Here is a 17,645-nt window from a genome sequence, read left to right as displayed (position 1 = left end):
TAAGTCCCAACACCCAAATGGCAACGTCAAACCGAAAAAGAGAACAGCTACTAGTGTGCTTGCACTGATGGCGCGGCAGGTTTGTTCTCGACACGAAAGGCGCCCGTGTCGGGTTCAAGACCTGCTCGCTACCAGCGTATGCACAAACAACAGTAGCTAAAAACTAAATCCTAAAATAGACAAACCCAAAAATAGCTGCGGAAATAAATAGGTGCAAAATTAGATGCGTGAAAAAATTAGATACAGAAATAAACACAAAACAATAGAGGCTAAAATAGGGGGTGGCATACTGAACCATAGACTAACACGAAGGCTTCATAGACTAACACAGGTGTAAACAAACATAGGCATGATAAATAAGGGACCAACAAATACCAGAAGCCACAAAGAAAAGAGATTAGACCAACAAAGGAACACCTACTAAGAAAAACATTTCTAAAACAATTTTGGGTGGTCACCCCCCCCCCCCCCAAAAAAATCCCACCTTTTTTTTGAGGGGGGGGTGACCACCCAAAATTGTTTTAGAAATGTTTTTCCTGCCTTTTAGCCGTTTTTTTTGGGGGGGGGTGTCCCAAATTTTTTTTCCTGCCTTTTAGCCATTTTTTTGGGGGGGGGCCCCAAAATGTTTTTCCTGCCTTTTAGCCATTTTTTTGGGGGGGGGGGGTCCCAAATTTTTTTTCCTGCCTTTTAGCCGTTTTTTGGGGGGGGGGGGTCCCAAAAATGTTTTTCCTGCCTTTTAGCCGTTTTTTTTGGGGGGGGGGGGGGGTCCCAAAAATTTTTTCCCACCTTTTATATATATTTGTTAATTTTTTTTGCATTAAAACACAAATATATCGATAAAACTAACATTAAAACTTAATTTACAAATTAAATAATTTTTTCCCTTTTTTTTCCCTGCATTTTTGTACAGTTCCTAACCAAAATATATTCCTGTATTGATTATTATTTTTTTTCTATTTCTGTATTAATTTATGCATCTATTTAACACATAAGATGCATAAATTAAAAAAGTCAAGAAATAACTGCACAAATAAAATAAATGAGTAAATAAACAAAAAGAACAAAGTCATAAGTAAAAGAAAAATTATTTGGGTTTTTTTTTCAACATTTTGTTTCCTATTTATTTATTTATTTATTCATTTATACATTTTATTCATTTTCCGTATGAATGAAATGTAAAAATAAATAAATAAAATTCGATAATTCCACTGACAGAAATAAATAACTATATGAAAGAGCTTATCCTGTCCGGGGTCACAAATACTCTCACCGCTCCACTCAAATAACAACCACTAGATGGGAAGCGTTTCACATGTGTAACGGCTCATTCCTGATGTTGAAACATCACAGCAGGGCGCAGTGTGAGTGAAAGTGGTTTAATTATGGTCCACTGTTACATCACTTGCTGAAACCAAAAGTAACGAGACACTTGTTTAAATTAAAAGCTCAGTTTAAGTGCGACAGGAAACATCACAGTTTCAGCTCACAGTGGTCGCAGTACCTCAGCGACACAGCGACACAGACATGCACACTGTGCACGCTGCTTTACAGCTCGTGTTGATTTAAAAGGAGTTTAAAGTTCACACTGAATAAAAAAGAAATATATATGTACATGAATGAAATCACAGATCTTATCTGAACTAGAATGAAATCACAGATCTTAACTGAACTAGATCTAGTTTTCTGAAGTCAACTTAGAAACTACAGTTTTCCTGCAAAGGGTTAACATGCAAACCTGCTTCCTGACCCCAGAGTCTGAGAGTTAAATAAAGAGAGGACAGCACAGTGTGAGGCGGAGACGGTCCCTCAGTTCTGATCCTGAAACTCTGCACTCATCTGAGGAGACAAGAAGAGACGGACGACAGGTTATTAGATTGTTCTGGTTCAAATATGTCTCAATCTGATATCATAAAAATATCATAGAGTCATTTTACACTGTGTCATCAATATGTTTAAAATGTCACAGCACAGAATGTCATATAATAAATAAATAAATAAATAAATATATATATAAATAAATAAATACATAGTAAAGCATGCCAAAAATATGTCATTATAGTATGCCATGAAAATGTCAAATAAAAAATAGTCTTATTATAGTATACCATAAAAAAAAGGTAAAATAAATAATAAAATGATTAAATAAAAAATAAAGTCGCAGTATAGTGTGCCTTAAAAAAAATGATAAAAAATTTAATAAACACACAGTATGTAATAAAAAAAATTATATATATATATATATATATATATATATATATATATATATATATATATATATATATATACACACACACACATATGATTTTCAAAAAGTCACACTATAGTATGCCATAAAAAAAAATTAAATAAATAAAAAGGCCATAGTATAGTATGTAAAATAATTAAAGTATTGTAAATCATAAAAAAGTCTTTATATAGCAGGTAATAAAAAAAGTTAAAGTCTAGCTGCAGAGTGTAGAGCAACAGATTAAAGCTGCATCTACCTGAACGTCAAACTCTTCGAATCCAGAAATCAGATTGTTGGTCTGAAAGCAGATCAAGAAGACAAACAGAGGAGAGCCGGATTTACAGCTGGACGTGCGCACACACACACACACACGGACACACGTGCAGCTTCACGTGAAAAAAGATCGGGGTGGGACAATGCCTGCGTTCACATATTGATGTTTGAAGTTTGAGTGTCGTGAGAGCAAAGTGCTCTTTATTCAATTTTAGTGTGATTATGTTGTTTCCTGACACGATGCTGGCGTTGTGCCTTTGAGCAAGGAGCAGCAACCTTCATCCCATTTAAGCCCAAACACTAAAACATGTCTCGACTCTCACCACAGCATCGATGTCTCTGGGACTGACGTACTGCGACAGCACCTTGTAGTCGTCAGGAGACATGGGCATCATGTTGTCCTGCAGTCTGGACGGATGTCTGCACACGAACACTCACATTAACCTGTTTGATCCGTCACTGATGAAATATGTATGTCACATTAAATATTATAATACTGACACTTCTGAGACGGATATGAGCTCCGTCTTCATGTAGCCGGTCCTCTCTGGACCGTTCTCCACGTCCATGGGCTCTGGAGCTGCACGTCAGACAGACATAGAGTCAGACGTTAATAATTATATTTATTCTGCTGCAATAAATCATCTTATTTTACTGCAATAATATTATTTATTTTACTAAAATAATTACTTTTTTTTCTAGTGCAATAAATTATTCTATTTAAGTGCAAAATTATATTTATTCTAAAGCAATAATAACTTTTTTCCTAGTGCAATTATTATTTTCATTCTTGTGCGATGAATGAATTTATTTAAGTGAATTTATTACATTTATTCTGGTGAAATAAATTCAATTATTTTACTGCAAAATTATTTTATTTTACTGGAATAATTTCTAGTGCAATTATACTTTTTTCTAGCACTTTAAATGCATATATTTTTGAACAATAATTACTTTTTTCTACAGCATTAATTGCATTTACTTTAGCGAAATTATTACATTTATCCTGGTGCAATTCCACTGTTTGTTTAAAGCAATAAATGCATTTATTCTGGTGCAATAAATTCTCTTATTTTACTGCAATAATTTCTGGTGCAATTATACTTTTTTATGCAATAAATAATTTATTTTAAAGCAAAATTGCATTTATTTTAGAACAATAATTACTTTTTTCTAGTGCTATAAATACACTTATTTTAGTGAAATTATTATTATTAATAATTAATTAATTAATTAATTAATTAATTATTATTCTGCTGCAATAAATCCTTCTATTTAAGTGCAAAATTATATTTATTCTAATGCAATAATTCCTTTTTTTCTAGTGCAATTATTATTTTCATTCTGGTGCAATTATACTTTTTTTATGCAATAAATGCATTTATTTTCATGCAATAGATTCTAAAAATAAATTGCATCTATTTTAGAACAATAATTACTTTTTTTCTGCTGCAATAAATTCTCTTTAGTATAAAATAACATTTATTTTAGAGAAATTATCACATTTATTCTATTTCAAAAATCACACTATATTTATTTTACTAATTATTTTAGGAGCGGTGTTGTCGATGTTTATTTGCTGCAGTTTGTTTGTATTTTTATTAGTGTGTTTTTCTGTGTCTTTATATTTCAGTGATCACACTACACAATATCAATAAAGGTCTTTTATTTTGAAGTAAAAGTCCTGCTTTTAAAATCCTGTTTTATGTCACAAGATAAAAGCAAATTATTATCAGTTATTTCAGTTTTTAGTTGAATTTAATCTGCATTAAATAAAGCTGTAATCATCATATTTATGAGTGAGCGGAGTTCAGTGACTTACTCTCGGAGGGTTTGGGGTAGTACTTCCCGAAGGCCTTGTCTTTGGGGATGTTGGGGTAGAGGAAGCGGAGCGGGTTCTCCGGGATGTTCTCAGCAGCCATCACCTTGTAGGTGCGGATGATGTCGGGCAGCGAGACGGCGGACAGCTCCTTCTTAGTGTACGGCTCCACAGAGTGGTAGAGAGGCTTGTCTGGGGTCAAGAACACAGACGCTTTATTAAAGGTGGAGCTTCTGTCTTTTCATTCTGTGTCTAACGTCTGCTTTAAAGTCTCCCTGTGTTGGACACGTGACGTTCTGCTCACCGTGGACGTCGTGTTCGATCCAGGTGAAGGTGATGGCGCCCTCCCTGCTGCTCTCACTGAAGCGGAGCAGGAAGGTACCCGGACACTTGTCGCTCAGCAGACCCTTCTCCCGCTCCTTACTGATGAAGCCCATGATGGAGCTGCGAACACACAACACATCTACATAAAGACAAGTCTCGTAATGGCCGGCGCCACCGGTTTAAATCAGAGCAGCACTCACCCGTCGTTCCAGAGGGACAGCAGGTGTCTCTTAATCAGATCCAGGATTCCTTCGATCCACAGCCAGAAGGGGAAAGACTTCTCGTTGGCACTCTGCTGCTGGACGAAACAAAAGGGTTTAGGTTAGTAAAGAGTCTGAGCAGGGCACGAAAGCAGCAACTAAAGATCACGAGATCATGTGACAGGATAGACGTGTTTGTACGAGGCCTCAAGTTGACAAATCTGTCACAGACGGAATTATATCAATTATCTCACTGGCTGTATGCAACACACCTGTGAGCAACCCTGGTGGTAAGAGCTCCCCCTTCTGGCAGTTGTAGTTTTTTAATACTGGATGTCATGAAAAGCAGCATGCCCTTCAGTTTCCAATTGATGTTTCCAGCACCTTGCCAAGACCGAGCCGGGTGGAGCTGCAGCTGTTCTGCATCATTGTTAACATTTTTTTTCTGACATTTTATCAATATATTGTTCGGCTATTTAATCGACAATTTAATAATAGTTTTGGGATGGTTTATTATTTTATTTATTAATTTTTTTATTATTTTTGGACATTTGATCAACATTTTTTTGATTTTTTTTTTTTTTTTTTTTTTTTTTAGGATTTTTGAAATATTTTTCACACAATTTAGCAATTTTTTTCTCAAACATTTTAAAATATTCTGATCTTTTTAAAATATTTTTCCAGATAATGTGATAACATTGACATCAACAGATTTTCTTAATATCTTTTGGACAATTTATCGAAATATTTTCAAATTTTTTTAAAAAACAATTTCTCAGACATTTCAGAAACATTTATTGAGAAATTTTAATCATATTCTCCTGGCATTTTATCAACAGATTCTAACATTTTCTTAATGTTTTTTTTGACAATTTGTCTCTTTTTTCAAACATTTTATTATAAATTTTTCTGACATTTTATCAACATTTTTTTGGATATTTTATTAACATTTTTCATTTACATTTCAATAACATTTATTGAAAAATTACCAATATTTTCCTGACATTTTGTCGACAGATTTTCTTAATATTTTTTGGACAATTTATCAAAAACATTTTTAAATTCTTTTTTTTTTTTAATTCTCGGACAATGTGATAATATTTTTCAGATATTTTATAAAAAAAATTTATTTTAACATTTCGTTAACAATTTTCAGACATTTCAGTAACATTTTTAGGGAAATTTTAATTATATTGTCCCGACATTTAATCAACAGATTTTCTAACATTTTCTTAAAAAAATTTCAAACATTTTATTATTTTTTTAAAAATCAAACAATGTGTTAATATTTCTCTGACATTTTATCGATATATTTCTTCTTTTTTTCTTTTTTTTTTAACATTTTATCAACAGATTTTTTTTAACATTTTCTTAAACTTTTATTATATTTTTTTTTCTGACATTTTTTAAACATATTTTCAGACATTTTATTATTTTTTTCAGATTTTTTTAACCCCTTTTTCAATTTAACATTTTTTTAATTTTATTAATTTTTTTTTAGGATTTTGGGGGGAAAAAAATCACAGAATTTATCAATTTTTTAAAAAACATTTTATCACAAAAAAAAAAAAAATCAGACATTTTATTAATTTTATTAAAGATAGTAATAATTCTATAAATGTTATTAATGTGACTTCATAGTTGGAGCAGTAACAACCTGTGCAGCATCTTTGTCACTCAGCATGTGAAACTGTTGCATCGTACGTTGTCACCTGTGACTCAGTCGGCGCTGTCATCATACAGCCTGCTGACATCACACTGATGTTGATGTTGTTCATCAGATCATATCGCACAGTGTCGCTGCACTAAACTCATAGGATTGATAAAATCCCTCAGTCTGAAGGAGGCATTGAGGAGTTAGTGGCGTCTCGCGGCGCCTAAATCCTTCACACAAGACTCAAAACAGTGTGACATCATCACTAGTCTCTGCGTGGCGGTGTTCAACATGACGGTGTCTTACCTTGCAGAACTTGGTCCAAGGGATCAGCCCCTCTGGGTTCCTCTGGGCTTTGGCTCCTGCACACAAACACGGAGGTGTCACATTTACACCTGACGCCTCTGCGCCAAACACAGTGATGTTATGTGTCATGGCGTGTGTCGTGTGTTTCCTACCGAGCAGCTTGTCAGCCAGCATGTTGAGCTGCTCCTGGTTCAGGCCTCGCTTGGTGACCGAGGAGAACTGCCAGCTGAGGACCTCCGACAGCTGGGACCACTTCGCCGCCGGAGGGGTGATGAAGAACTTCAGATTCTGAGGATGAGGAGGGGAAACGTCAGCAACAGCATGACTTCCTGTGTGTGTGTGTGTGTGTGTATGTGTGTGTGTGTGCTCACCCTGGGCTCAGTGGTCAGCATGTTGTACCAGAGGATGGACGCCCAGCCGCTGGGCAGCTGACACACGTTAGAGATGACCACGACAGGCAGAGACATGGCCTGAAAACAACAACAACAACAACAACATGTAAACAACCATGAACAGAGTAAACTAAATAATCTGCGTCGTCTCGTCTCACCTCCAGTTTGATGTCGAGTCCCGACTGGTTGAGCTGCAGCTCCGACTCGAAGCTGAGCGAGTGAAGCTCCTCGGTGACGATCAGAGGACCCTGAACACACACACACACACACACACACACACACACTCAGCTTAAAACTACACAACGACTCTTGTGTGTGGTCTGCAGACTGGAAACATAAGACTCGTACCTCATTTGTTCGGTTGCCGGCAACTTTCTGCTCCTTCAGTTGCTGCATGAAGAGTGAAGAGAAGTTAAGACGACATACCACACACACACACACACACACACACACACACGTGACACGTAACAGTATGAAAGACTCACCAAGTGTCTGAACTCTGCTGCCAGGCTGCCGTTTGACTCCTCCATGTTCATGACTTTGGTGTTTGTGCCTAAAATGTTAAACTTACGAAACCTGACGACAGATAAATAAATAAATACATAAACATACAAACAAACAACAACAATAATCAAAGTACGACATGTTGTCCACGGTTTAGAGACGTACCCTTTCTTCTCCGTCACGTCTCTGAGGAGCAGAAGACAAAGTGATTTAGCAACATGTTTCAACAGTTATGAGCAGCAGGTGACACGAGCTGTTGAACGCAGCTTACTTGTCAAACAGAGCCTTGACTTTGAGCTGGTAGTTAAACTCGTGCAGCTTCACCAGGAACCTGCAACGAAAACAGGAAGTTACAGACGATGGACAGGAAGACACAAATATATGTACGTATAAAGCTTGTTGCTGTAAGGACTGCGAGGACGTCCCGCGTCCTGATGACGCGACGCTCAGATTTGAGTCTCTCACCGCAGCTTGACTGTGAACTGGACGCCTGTCTTCAGCACCAGAGGCCTCTGAGGGTGAGTGGGCATGCAGGGCTGCCTCTCCACCACCAGGGAGCTGCACACACACACACACACACACACACACACACACACACACGTCATTGTTTGGCACCTTTAATGACACATGAAGGTGATCAGTGCAGGAGGTTCCATACTTGGAGAGGAGGTTCTTGAGGAGGTCCAGGGCTCGCGCCTCCAGGTAGGCCTTCTTCTGTGTGATGGGGTCGCTATCGTACGTGAACTTCTGCTCCAACTCCTGCAGCTTCTTCAGGTGCTGACGCACCTGCTGCAGACTCTCCGCTACTGCCGTGAACCTGAGGGAGGTGGAGGAGACGCAGGAGGAGCATGAGGAGGAGCATGAGGAGAATGAGGAGATGCCGGAGGAGGAGGAAGAGGAAAAGGAAATGACAGATGAAGAGGAGGTGGAGGAGACACAGGAGGAGGAGAGAACAACATAGACGAAGAGGGGGAGGAGTAGGAGGAGGAAATGCAGGAAGAGGAGGAGGAGGAGGAAGAAACAGGAGGAGGAGGAGAGGCAGGAGGAGGAGACACAGGAGAAGGAGGAGGAGATGCAGGAAGAGGGGGAGGAGGAGGAGGAAGAAACACAGGAGGAGGAAAGGCAGGAGGAGGAGTAGACACAGGTGGAGAAGGAGATGCAGGAAGAGGAGGAGGAGAGGCAGGAGGAGGAGACACAGGAGGAGGAGGAGACACAGGAGGAGGAGGAGATGCAGGAAGAGGGGGAGGAGGAGACACAGGAGGAGGAGATACAGGAGGGGGAGAATGAGGAGATGCCAGAGAAGGAATAGAAGGAGGGGGAGGAGGAGACATAAGAGGAAGAGGAGATGCAGGAGGAGGAGGAGGAGGAGGAGGAGGCGGAGGCGGAGGAGGAGGAGATGCAGGAAGAGGGGGAGGAGGAGACACAGGAGGAGGAAATGCAGGAAGAGGAGGAGGAGGAGGAAGAAACAGGAGGAGGAGGAGAGGCAGGAGGAGGAGACACAGGAGAAGGAGGAGGAGATGCAGGAAGAGGGGGAGGAGGAGGAGGAAGAAACACAGGAGGAGGAGAGGCAGGAGGAGGAGTAGACAGGTGGAGAAGGAGATGCAGGAAGAGGAGGAGGAGAGGCAGGAGGAGGAGACACAGGAGGAGGAGGAGGAGGAGATGCAGGAAGAGGGGGAGGAGGAGGAGGAAGAAACACAGGAGGAGGAAAGGCAGGAGGAGGAGTAGACACAGGTGGAGAAGGAGATGCAGGAAGAGGAGGAGGAGAGGCAGGAGGAGGAGACACAGGAGGAGGAGGAGACACAGGAGGAGGAGGAGATGCAGGAAGAGGGGGAGGAGGAGACACAGGAGGAGGAGATACAGGAGGGGGAGAATGAGGAGATGCCAGAGAAGGAATAGAAGGAGGGGGAGGAGGAGACATAAGAGGAAGAGGAGATGCAGGAGGAGGAGGAGGAGGAGGAGGAGGCGGAGGCGGAGGAGGAGGAGATGCAGGAAGAGGGGGAGGAGGAGACACAGGAGGAGGAAATGCAGGAAGAGGGGGAGGAGGAGGAGGAAGAAACACAGGAGGAGGAGAGGCAGGAGGAGGAGACACAGGAGAGGAGGAGAGATGCAGGAAGAGGGGGAGGAGGAGGAGGAAGAAACACAGGAGGAGGAGAGGCAGGAGGAGGAGTAGACAGGTGGAGAAGGAGATGCAGGAAGAGGAGGAGGAGAGGCAGGAGGAGGAGACACAGGAGGAGGAGGAGGAGATGCAGGAAGAGGGGGAGGAGGAGGAGGAAGAAACACAGGAGGAGGAGAGGCAGGAGGAGGAGTAGACAGGTGGAGAAGGAGATGCAGGAAGAGGAGGAGGAGAGGCAGGAGGAGGAGACACAGGAGGAGGAGGAGACACAGGAGGAGGAGGAGATGCAGGAAGAGGGGGAGGAGGAGACACAGGAGGAGGAGATACAGGAGGGGGAGAATGAGGAGATGCCAGAGGAAGAATAGAAGGAGGGGGAGGAGGAGACATAAGAGGAAGAGGAGATGCAGGAAGAGGAGGAGGAGGAGGAGGAGGAGGAGATGCAGGAGATGCAGGAAGAGGGGGAGGAGGAGACACAGGAGGAGGAAATGCAGGAAGAGGAGGAGGAGGAGGAAGAAACAGGAGGAGGAGGAGAGGCAGGAGGAGGAGACACAGGAGGAGGAGGAGACACAGGAGGAGGAGGACATGCAGGAAGAGGGGGAGGAGGAGGAGGAGGAGGAGGAAGAAACACAGGAGGAGGAGATACAGGAGGGGGAGAATGAGGAGATGCCAGAGGAGGAATAGAAGGAGGGGGAGGAGGAGACACAAGAGGAGGAGGAGATGCAGGAAGAGGAGGAAGAGGAGGAGGAAGAAACACAGGAGGAGGAGGAGAGGCAGGAGGAGAAGACACAGGAGGAGAAGGAGATGCAGGAAGAGGAGGAGGAGGAGGAGGGGGAGGAAGAAGGGGATGAGGAGGAGAACAACATGGATGAAGAGGAGGAGGAAGAAACACAGGAGGAGGAGATGCAAAAAAGAGAAGGAGGAGGAGAAGATGGTTAGCAAGAGGAGGAGGAGACACAGGAGGAGAAGGAGATACGGGAAGGGGGGGAACAACATGGATGAAGAGGATGAGGAGAGAGGAGGAGAGAGGAAGAAGGGAGGAAGACAGAGATAAAGAGGAGGAGAAGGAGGAAGAGGAGGAGGAGATGCAGGAAGAGGAAAAGGAGGGGATGCAGGAGGAGGAGGGAGGAGGAAGGAGGAGAAGACACAGGAGGAGGAAAATGAGGAGATGCAAGAAGAGGATGAGGAGACACAGGAGAAGGAGATGCAAGAAGGAGGAGGAGAAGATGTAGCAAGAGGAGGAGGAGGGGATGCAGGAGGAGGAGAACAACATGGATGAGGAGGATGAGGAGAGAGGAGGAAGGGAGAACAACAGATGAGGAGGAGGAGTAACGGAGGATAAATGAGAAGAAGACAGAGAAGCAAAGATTCTGTTGTTGTTTTGTTTGTTTGTTTGTTTGTTTGTTGTGCTAAGGCTGCTGGACGACAGGAAGTCTCACCAGTTCTGCAGCTGGTCGACGCAGGCGTTGGGCGGCCCTCCGATACAGGCGATCTGCTGCCGCTGCTTCCACTCAGGCAGCTCCTCAGAGATCAGGTCCGACAGCAGCGCCTGGGTGACGTTGAGGAGGTCGCTGAGCTGAACCACCACGTCCTGAGAGACAGACAGAGACAGAGAGAGAGAGACAGAGAGAGACAAAGAGAGACAGAGAGAGAGACAGGGAGACAGAGACAGAGACAGAGAAAGAGACAGAGACAGAGACAGAGAGACAGAGAGAGAGACAGAAACAGAGACACAGACAGAGAGAGACAGAGACAGAGAGAGAGACAGAGACAGAGAGAGAGACAGACAGAGAGACAGACAGAGAGAGACAGAGACAGAGACAGAGACAGAGAGACAAAGAGAGACAAAGACAGAGAGATGGGTGATGAAAGGGTTAATATCAACCACTCCAGAGCTGCTGAGTGTTGGAACAGTGGAAACATGAACCTGGACGGCTTTAGTGAGTTTTATTTTGTTTCTGTTGACTTTGAATGACGTGAGTTTGATGAGGATAAAATCACTGATTATTTAAATGGAGCTGAAACCATTTCCCTCAGTGGAGACAAAGCTTTGATTTACTTTAATTTCACAGATAAGAAACAATAAATTGTGAAGACAATAAAGCCTCCACTAAAATAGCATTTTAAGTCCTGTGTGTGATTTATCCTGGCTTCATATGAGCAGAGGAAATCTCTGCTAGCTGCTAGGCTAATTTATACAATGTAAAATACCATAGGCTTGTGCTAACAACGTTAGCACGTTGTATTTGTTTGGAAAACGTGTTTAGTGTAAGACAGTTGTTTTGTCAGTGAACCTTGTGAGCTGTAATGGAGCTGAATTATGTGCTTACTTACTTACTTATATGAGAAGAGGAAAAGTCCGCTAGCTGCTAAGCTAATTTACACAATGTAAAATATCATAGGCTTGTGCTAATAATGTTAGCACGTTGTATTTGTTTGGAAAACGTGTTTAGTGTAAGACAATTGTTTTGTCAGTGAACCTTGTGAGCTGTAATGGAGCTGAATTATGTGCTTACTTACTTACTTACTTACTTATATGAGAAGAGGAAAAGTCCGCTAGCTGCTAAGCTAATTTACACAATGTAAAATGCCATAGGCTTGTGCTAATAACGTTAGCATGTTGTATTTGTGGGGAAAATGTGTCCAGATAAAGACAAGTGTTTGTCTGTGAATGCTGCGAGTTATAGTGAAGCTGATTTGTGTTTGAAACTGTCTCTATTAAGCCATGTTTAATGTGTGTTTAATGTGTGTTTAACGTGTGTATGGGGATCAAACTGTGTCAGGGATCAACACGTCTGTGTCTGCTCACCTGTCGTTTGGCTTTCAGTTCGAAGCACATCCTCCCGACCACCAGCTTCTCTTTCTCCAGCTCCTTTGCTGTCATGCCGTTCACTTCGTTCTCTGCACACACACAAATAACATCAGCTCCACAAACAAGCGCTTTCTATAGACCCTTTTACTGTTCGTAAAGAGTGTGACGTTTTTAGGTGGGCGGGGCTTAGCTGGAGACAGAACAATTCTAGCTAGCAAGTTCTGTTGTCTTGTTTTCAACAATGTTCTCTCACTGTGACCTCGTGTCACCCTGACAACACCTCCAACACAAACATTCTCACCTCTGCTCTTCAGCGTGTTGGCTTTGAAGTCGTACTCGTCCTGCAGATCTTCAAGGTTCTTAATGTTCTGATCCGCCACCTGAAGAAGACGAAGAGAGAAGACATTTCAACCACCCTGACTCCTTCTGCTCGACCATGTTTCGTCTGTACACGTCACATGACGTCACCTGCACTCTTTCTTTCATCTCCTTCACTTTGTTGTCCAGCTTCTGTTTCTCCACCACCATCGCCGACTCCGTCCCCTCCCTCTCCTGCTGCAGATGTGAAGATAAATAAGATAAGTGTTTGTTCATCATGACTTTATTCAAGGAAACTCTATTCTCCACATTGTTTCCTTGTCTGTAGATGGACTTCCCTGTTTTTTGCACGTTCTACTGACCCTCTGTGAGCAGATTTTTAAATGATTTAATAGATCGTAATAGTGAGATTATGACTTATCTTCAAACACACTGGACGATAGAAAGGTCTAGACGGGCCTATGCGCATTTTGTGTGTTCTACCTCTACGCTCTTGGCAGTGGCGAGGATCTTCTGCTCCTCCTTCAGGTTCCTGGAGATGATCATGGCCATGTGGACCGGATCTTCCTGGAACCGATCCTGCAGAGACACCCAGAGTTTAAGTTACGAGTTAGAACAAAGATTAACGTCTCCGGTTCGGCTGGCTTCGTTCGTACCTGCAGGTTCCTCTTGATCTTGCGGATGTTGTGCTGCAGCAGGAAGTTGTTCTCCAGGGCGAAGCGGCTGTGTTGGTCGTCCAGCTGAGCCAGGAGGTCGTGGAAGCGAACTGTGGCCAGAGAGTCCTGTATCGCCACCGTGTCCCTGAGGAAGCAAAGACGATAGAGCTACTACCTTCATGAATCTATTATCTAGTTGTTCCGACAATAAAATGTAGAGTCCATAAAGTATTTGGTTTTCAAAGATACAAACACAGAAAAGTCGACATCTGCGACCTCTTCAGACGTCTCTTTTGTCCGAACAATCGTCCAAAATACAAAACTTTTCAATTTATTTAATTGATCGACCCATCCCTCAGTGTCTGTCCTCTCACCAGTCGATGCTCTCAATCCACTTGCTCAGGTACTGTCGGATGTCCATGGGGAAGGAGTCATCGTACAGCTGGTCCACCTGCTCCAGGTACTTGCAGTCCAGCATCTGGAGTTGGCACCACTGCGCCATCTTCTGGAGAACGAGAGCAGCTTCATGAGTTCCAGTTTAAAGTGTAGTTCAAGGTTTAAACTAGAGCCTCACTCATGCTGCACTAAGAAAATCTGACAATGATCTGATCTTTGATTTTCAACCAGAAACACAAAACATAAATGAACATTTTTTAAAAGGATCTCTTAAATATGGACCCTTATCACAGATTTATCAATTAGGCTCTGAAAAAGGGCGATTTGGGTTTTTACCAAACTATGAAAACTCATTACTATAAAAACATTTTAAATTTTTTTTTTTAAAAGACTTTTAAATATTTTTTTGAGACTTTAAATTTAGACTTTAGATATTTTTTTAGGACATTTCATTTTTTTTTTAATACTTTTAAATATTTCTTTAGACTTTAACTTTAGATATTTTTTTTAGGACAGTTAAAGACTTTTTAGGACTTTCAAATTGTTTTACAGACTTTAAATTTAGACTTTAGATTTTTTTTAAAGACTTCTTAAGACACGTAAAGTTTTTTTAAAAAGTTTTTCTTTAAACGCCACTTGGAATTAAATATGTCAAATTTTACAATAACCAAAAGTGTGGGGGCAATGCAGTAAATTATTTCCAATAAAAAACAGTCATGTCTAAATATTTTGAGATTTTATCCTATCTCCCATGTCTTAGCATTTTTAAGACTTTTAAAAGACTGATTTAAGACATATTAATACATATTAAAGCATTATTTTAGAATTAAAGAATTAAATAGACTTTTTGAGTTATTTGTCATTTGAGTTATTGTTATACATTTGCTTTTATGTGATGTTGTACTTTAATTTACTTTTGATTTTGTTGTTTTATTGCTTTTGCTGTTTTTGGTATTTTTATTTTATTTGCTCTGCTTCACAAAGCACTCTGTAAACCCTGTTTTTAAAAAGGTGCTGTATAAATAATGTTATAACTATTATATTTCTGTTGTGTTGTGTCAATGTTTGCTCTGCAGCCTCCCACGGGAATCAATTAAGTTCCATCTGATTCCTTAGGAACTTGTAATTCCTTCAAAACATGAGAAATATGCAGTGATTCGATAAGCTAATCTCTTTTCCACGCTCCGCCCCTCAGGGTGCACAGAGGTCAAAGGTCAGGGAGCTCTACATCTGGAAAGAAATCAGTGTTTAGCACAGGAGCACTTCAGCTCCTCTCCTCCTGTACGACTCCAAACCAGCTGCTTGTTTACAGAGAATGAACATCGGAAGTCAGAGATGCTGACTGGATAATTATGTGCTGTGTTTCCTCTTCTTTCAGTTTCAAGATGCGTTCACTGCTCTTTTCACAGGAAATTTGAAAAAAAAACCAAAGTCAAGTGATTCCAGGGAACAAAATCAGCTCCATTCATCAGCCGGATGTTGGAAACATGTGCAGGTGGCTGGTGGATTTGCTCCACTCACCATCAGCCCCCAAGACAATCATTAAGCAGCTGATTTCCACTGTTGTACTGAAAGTTACAGCTGCATCACAGCTTATATTTCTATTTCTTGAAGTCAATATTACCATATTGATTTTCATTATAAGCTGGCAAAGGTAAGTTCTTTAACAAAAATGTTAAATTTGTATATTTACAATAAATAAAATATAAATACATATGTAAGGAAAAGAAGTTAATAAAACAATAGTAAATGAACGTAGAGAAAATAAATGTATTTGAGGCAACAGAGTTAGCTGAATGAGTCAACATTATTAAACAATAAATAAATAATTTAAAAAACAAAATAAATTTTGGTCAGATTCTCGGTAATATTCGTGTGAAATCGGTCGACAACCCGTAAATTAAAAACACCTTTCACAAATATATAATTTTGCAAATATATAACGCAGCTGCACGTAGATAAATTCCAAAACTTAACATTTTTTTTTAAAATTTTTAATTAATTTACAAATAAATAAATAAAAAGCATAGGTGAATATCTTTTCTCACATTTACGACTTTTCAAACGAATATCAATCTCAGTTCTACGTTTGTGTATTCACATTTTTTACAAATGTTTTTTGTTTGTTTTATTTGTTTTTTTGTGAAATTTGTGTATGTGCAGATTTGTTTTATATTTGCAAAATAGTTTTTTTAGTTTACAAACCTTTTTTGTATTTGTGGAAGTTATTTTATATTAATAAATTACTCATTTATGATTTTTTTGACTTTACAAAAATTTTGTGTTTGTGGAGGATATTTTATATTAATAAATTACACATTTACGATTTTTTTTTGACTTTACGATTTTTTTGTGTTTGTGGAAGTTATTTTATATTAATAGATTACACATTTACAGAAAGATATTTCATATTCTCGCACTAATTATACCGACACAAATCTATCTCCATATTTCGAGTGTTTGCAGATCTGTTTTTTAATTGCAACTTTATTTATTTAATTTTTGAGCCTACAAATACTTTTTGTACTAGCAGATGATTTGCACTTTTGCATAATATTTATTTATCTATTGAGTTTCCAAACCTTTTTTGATCTTGTGCAAATTATTATATACTTAAAGATTATATATTTACACACAGATTGTAGATATTCTCCCACTGACACAAATCTATCTCCATATCAAAATGCCAGAAACTGAGACATAGTTTGACATTGTGTCAGTTTTGCATCGTGCATCAGTGAATATTTGCGCAGAAAATTAACACTTATGAAGTCATTTCCAAAACAAGCTGACACAGGTGAGTGCAGGATGAGAGGTACATAAGTTTCGTTTCCCTGACTTGCCATCACCGCCTCTGCTGCGTCAGTGTACAAATGTCCCACAGCAGGAATCTTCCCGTGAACGCACCTTTCCTTGCTCGTCTTGTGAAACCAAAGTCCGTCCGGAAATGTGACTTTTGTAGCTTTCCTTCTAGACTGTCATAAACTGCTGCGTCACAGCGTCACACCCAACACTTTAACTGAACGCTTATTTTACAGTAGTGAATTCGGCGGACATTTTGTTCACCTGCTGCATGACATTAAGTTAACTGACAACATTTGGGGCAGCTTTGCAGTGACTAGCTAACGTGTTAGGCTAGGGGTAGTGGGCGGTTACGGATACAATAAACCACTTTTTAAAAGTTGAATTTGGATTTAAATATCTGCTGCTCGGTTTAGCGGATATTTACGTGACGGACAGCGACGTAAAACTGACATTTAATGCTTTTAAAATGGTCGTGTTCTTTACTCGACTAGCAAGTTCAAGTTCACAGTTTTGTAGGTCTGTGAACATGTGTGAAAAAAGACATTACATCACCGCGCGAGGGCATAAAATATAAAACTTACCTTGTATTGTCAGGTGACGTGAACAAAATATGACAGGAGTGTGTTTATAGGTCCCAAAGAGGGTTTTCCCAAACTGTGCAACGACCGTGCAACTCAGCCTTCTCCTGTAAGTGTACGGAAACTGCGTCAGCCAATCGCCGCTTAAGTTTCCTGCCATGTGCCCGCCCTTTGATTGCGACAGCCAATCAGAACGACGAATGCCGGCTGTTCCGTGAGTTAACAGGCGTACCCATAACAACAGTGACACACAGCTTGTTTGTCTTGTTTG

At 40.5% G+C, this 17,645-nt stretch overlaps 1 protein-coding gene across 5 annotated transcripts; it reads right to left on the bottom strand.

The window, feature by feature from the left end:
* Positions 1-1,360: 1,360 nt before the first annotated feature.
* Positions 1,361-17,507, bottom strand: stat1a (signal transducer and activator of transcription 1a). 5 transcript variants are annotated; one of them, XM_049569796.1, is made up of 25 exons: positions 17,378-17,507; positions 13,970-14,100; positions 13,596-13,740; positions 13,423-13,518; positions 13,090-13,176; positions 12,923-13,001; positions 12,619-12,710; positions 11,249-11,400; positions 8,358-8,516; positions 8,165-8,257; positions 7,971-8,030; positions 7,865-7,885; positions 7,681-7,771; positions 7,544-7,585; positions 7,354-7,443; positions 7,175-7,273; positions 6,956-7,091; positions 6,804-6,859; positions 4,844-4,941; positions 4,624-4,763; positions 4,323-4,511; positions 3,002-3,080; positions 2,824-2,920; positions 2,484-2,525; positions 1,361-1,836 (listed from the first exon to the last, which is right to left on the bottom strand). In XM_049569796.1, exons 2-25 carry the CDS (start codon positions 14,095-14,097, stop codon positions 1,807-1,809), a joined length of 2,301 nt encoding a protein of 766 aa, XP_049425753.1. In that variant the 5' UTR covers positions 14,098-14,100; positions 17,378-17,507; the 3' UTR covers positions 1,361-1,806. The 5 variants fall into 5 exon arrangements, with proteins under 5 accessions (XP_049425753.1, XP_049425755.1, XP_049425754.1 ...); XM_049569798.1 differs by having other exon boundaries at positions 4,844-4,938; XM_049569797.1 differs by having other exon boundaries at positions 13,970-14,097; positions 17,378-17,499.
* Between the last annotated feature and the right edge of the window lie 138 nt (positions 17,508-17,645).

This window comes from Epinephelus fuscoguttatus, linkage group LG24, assembly GCF_011397635.1.
Source record: "Epinephelus fuscoguttatus linkage group LG24, E.fuscoguttatus.final_Chr_v1".
NCBI lineage: Eukaryota > Metazoa > Chordata > Actinopteri > Perciformes > Serranidae > Epinephelus > Epinephelus fuscoguttatus.
Note: the sequence above shows the minus strand (reverse complement) of the source record. Positions and strands in the feature narration are given on the sequence as shown.

What these genes read in the sequence shown, in the direction of transcription:
- stat1a (XM_049569796.1), bottom strand. Translation starts at nt 14,097, where the DNA reads ATGGCGCAGTGGTGCCAACTCCAGATGCTGGACTGCAAGTACCTGGAG. An exon ending in GTCGACCAGCTGCAGAACTG is followed by an intron (nt 8,517 to 11,248) that starts GTGAGACTTCCT and finishes CACCTCCCTCAG; the next exon opens with GTTCACGGCAGTAGCGGAGA. An exon ending in CTTGGACCAAGTTCTGCAAG is followed by an intron (nt 4,942 to 6,803) that starts GTAAGACACCGT and finishes TGTTTCGTCCAG; the next exon opens with CAGCAGAGTGCCAACGAGAA.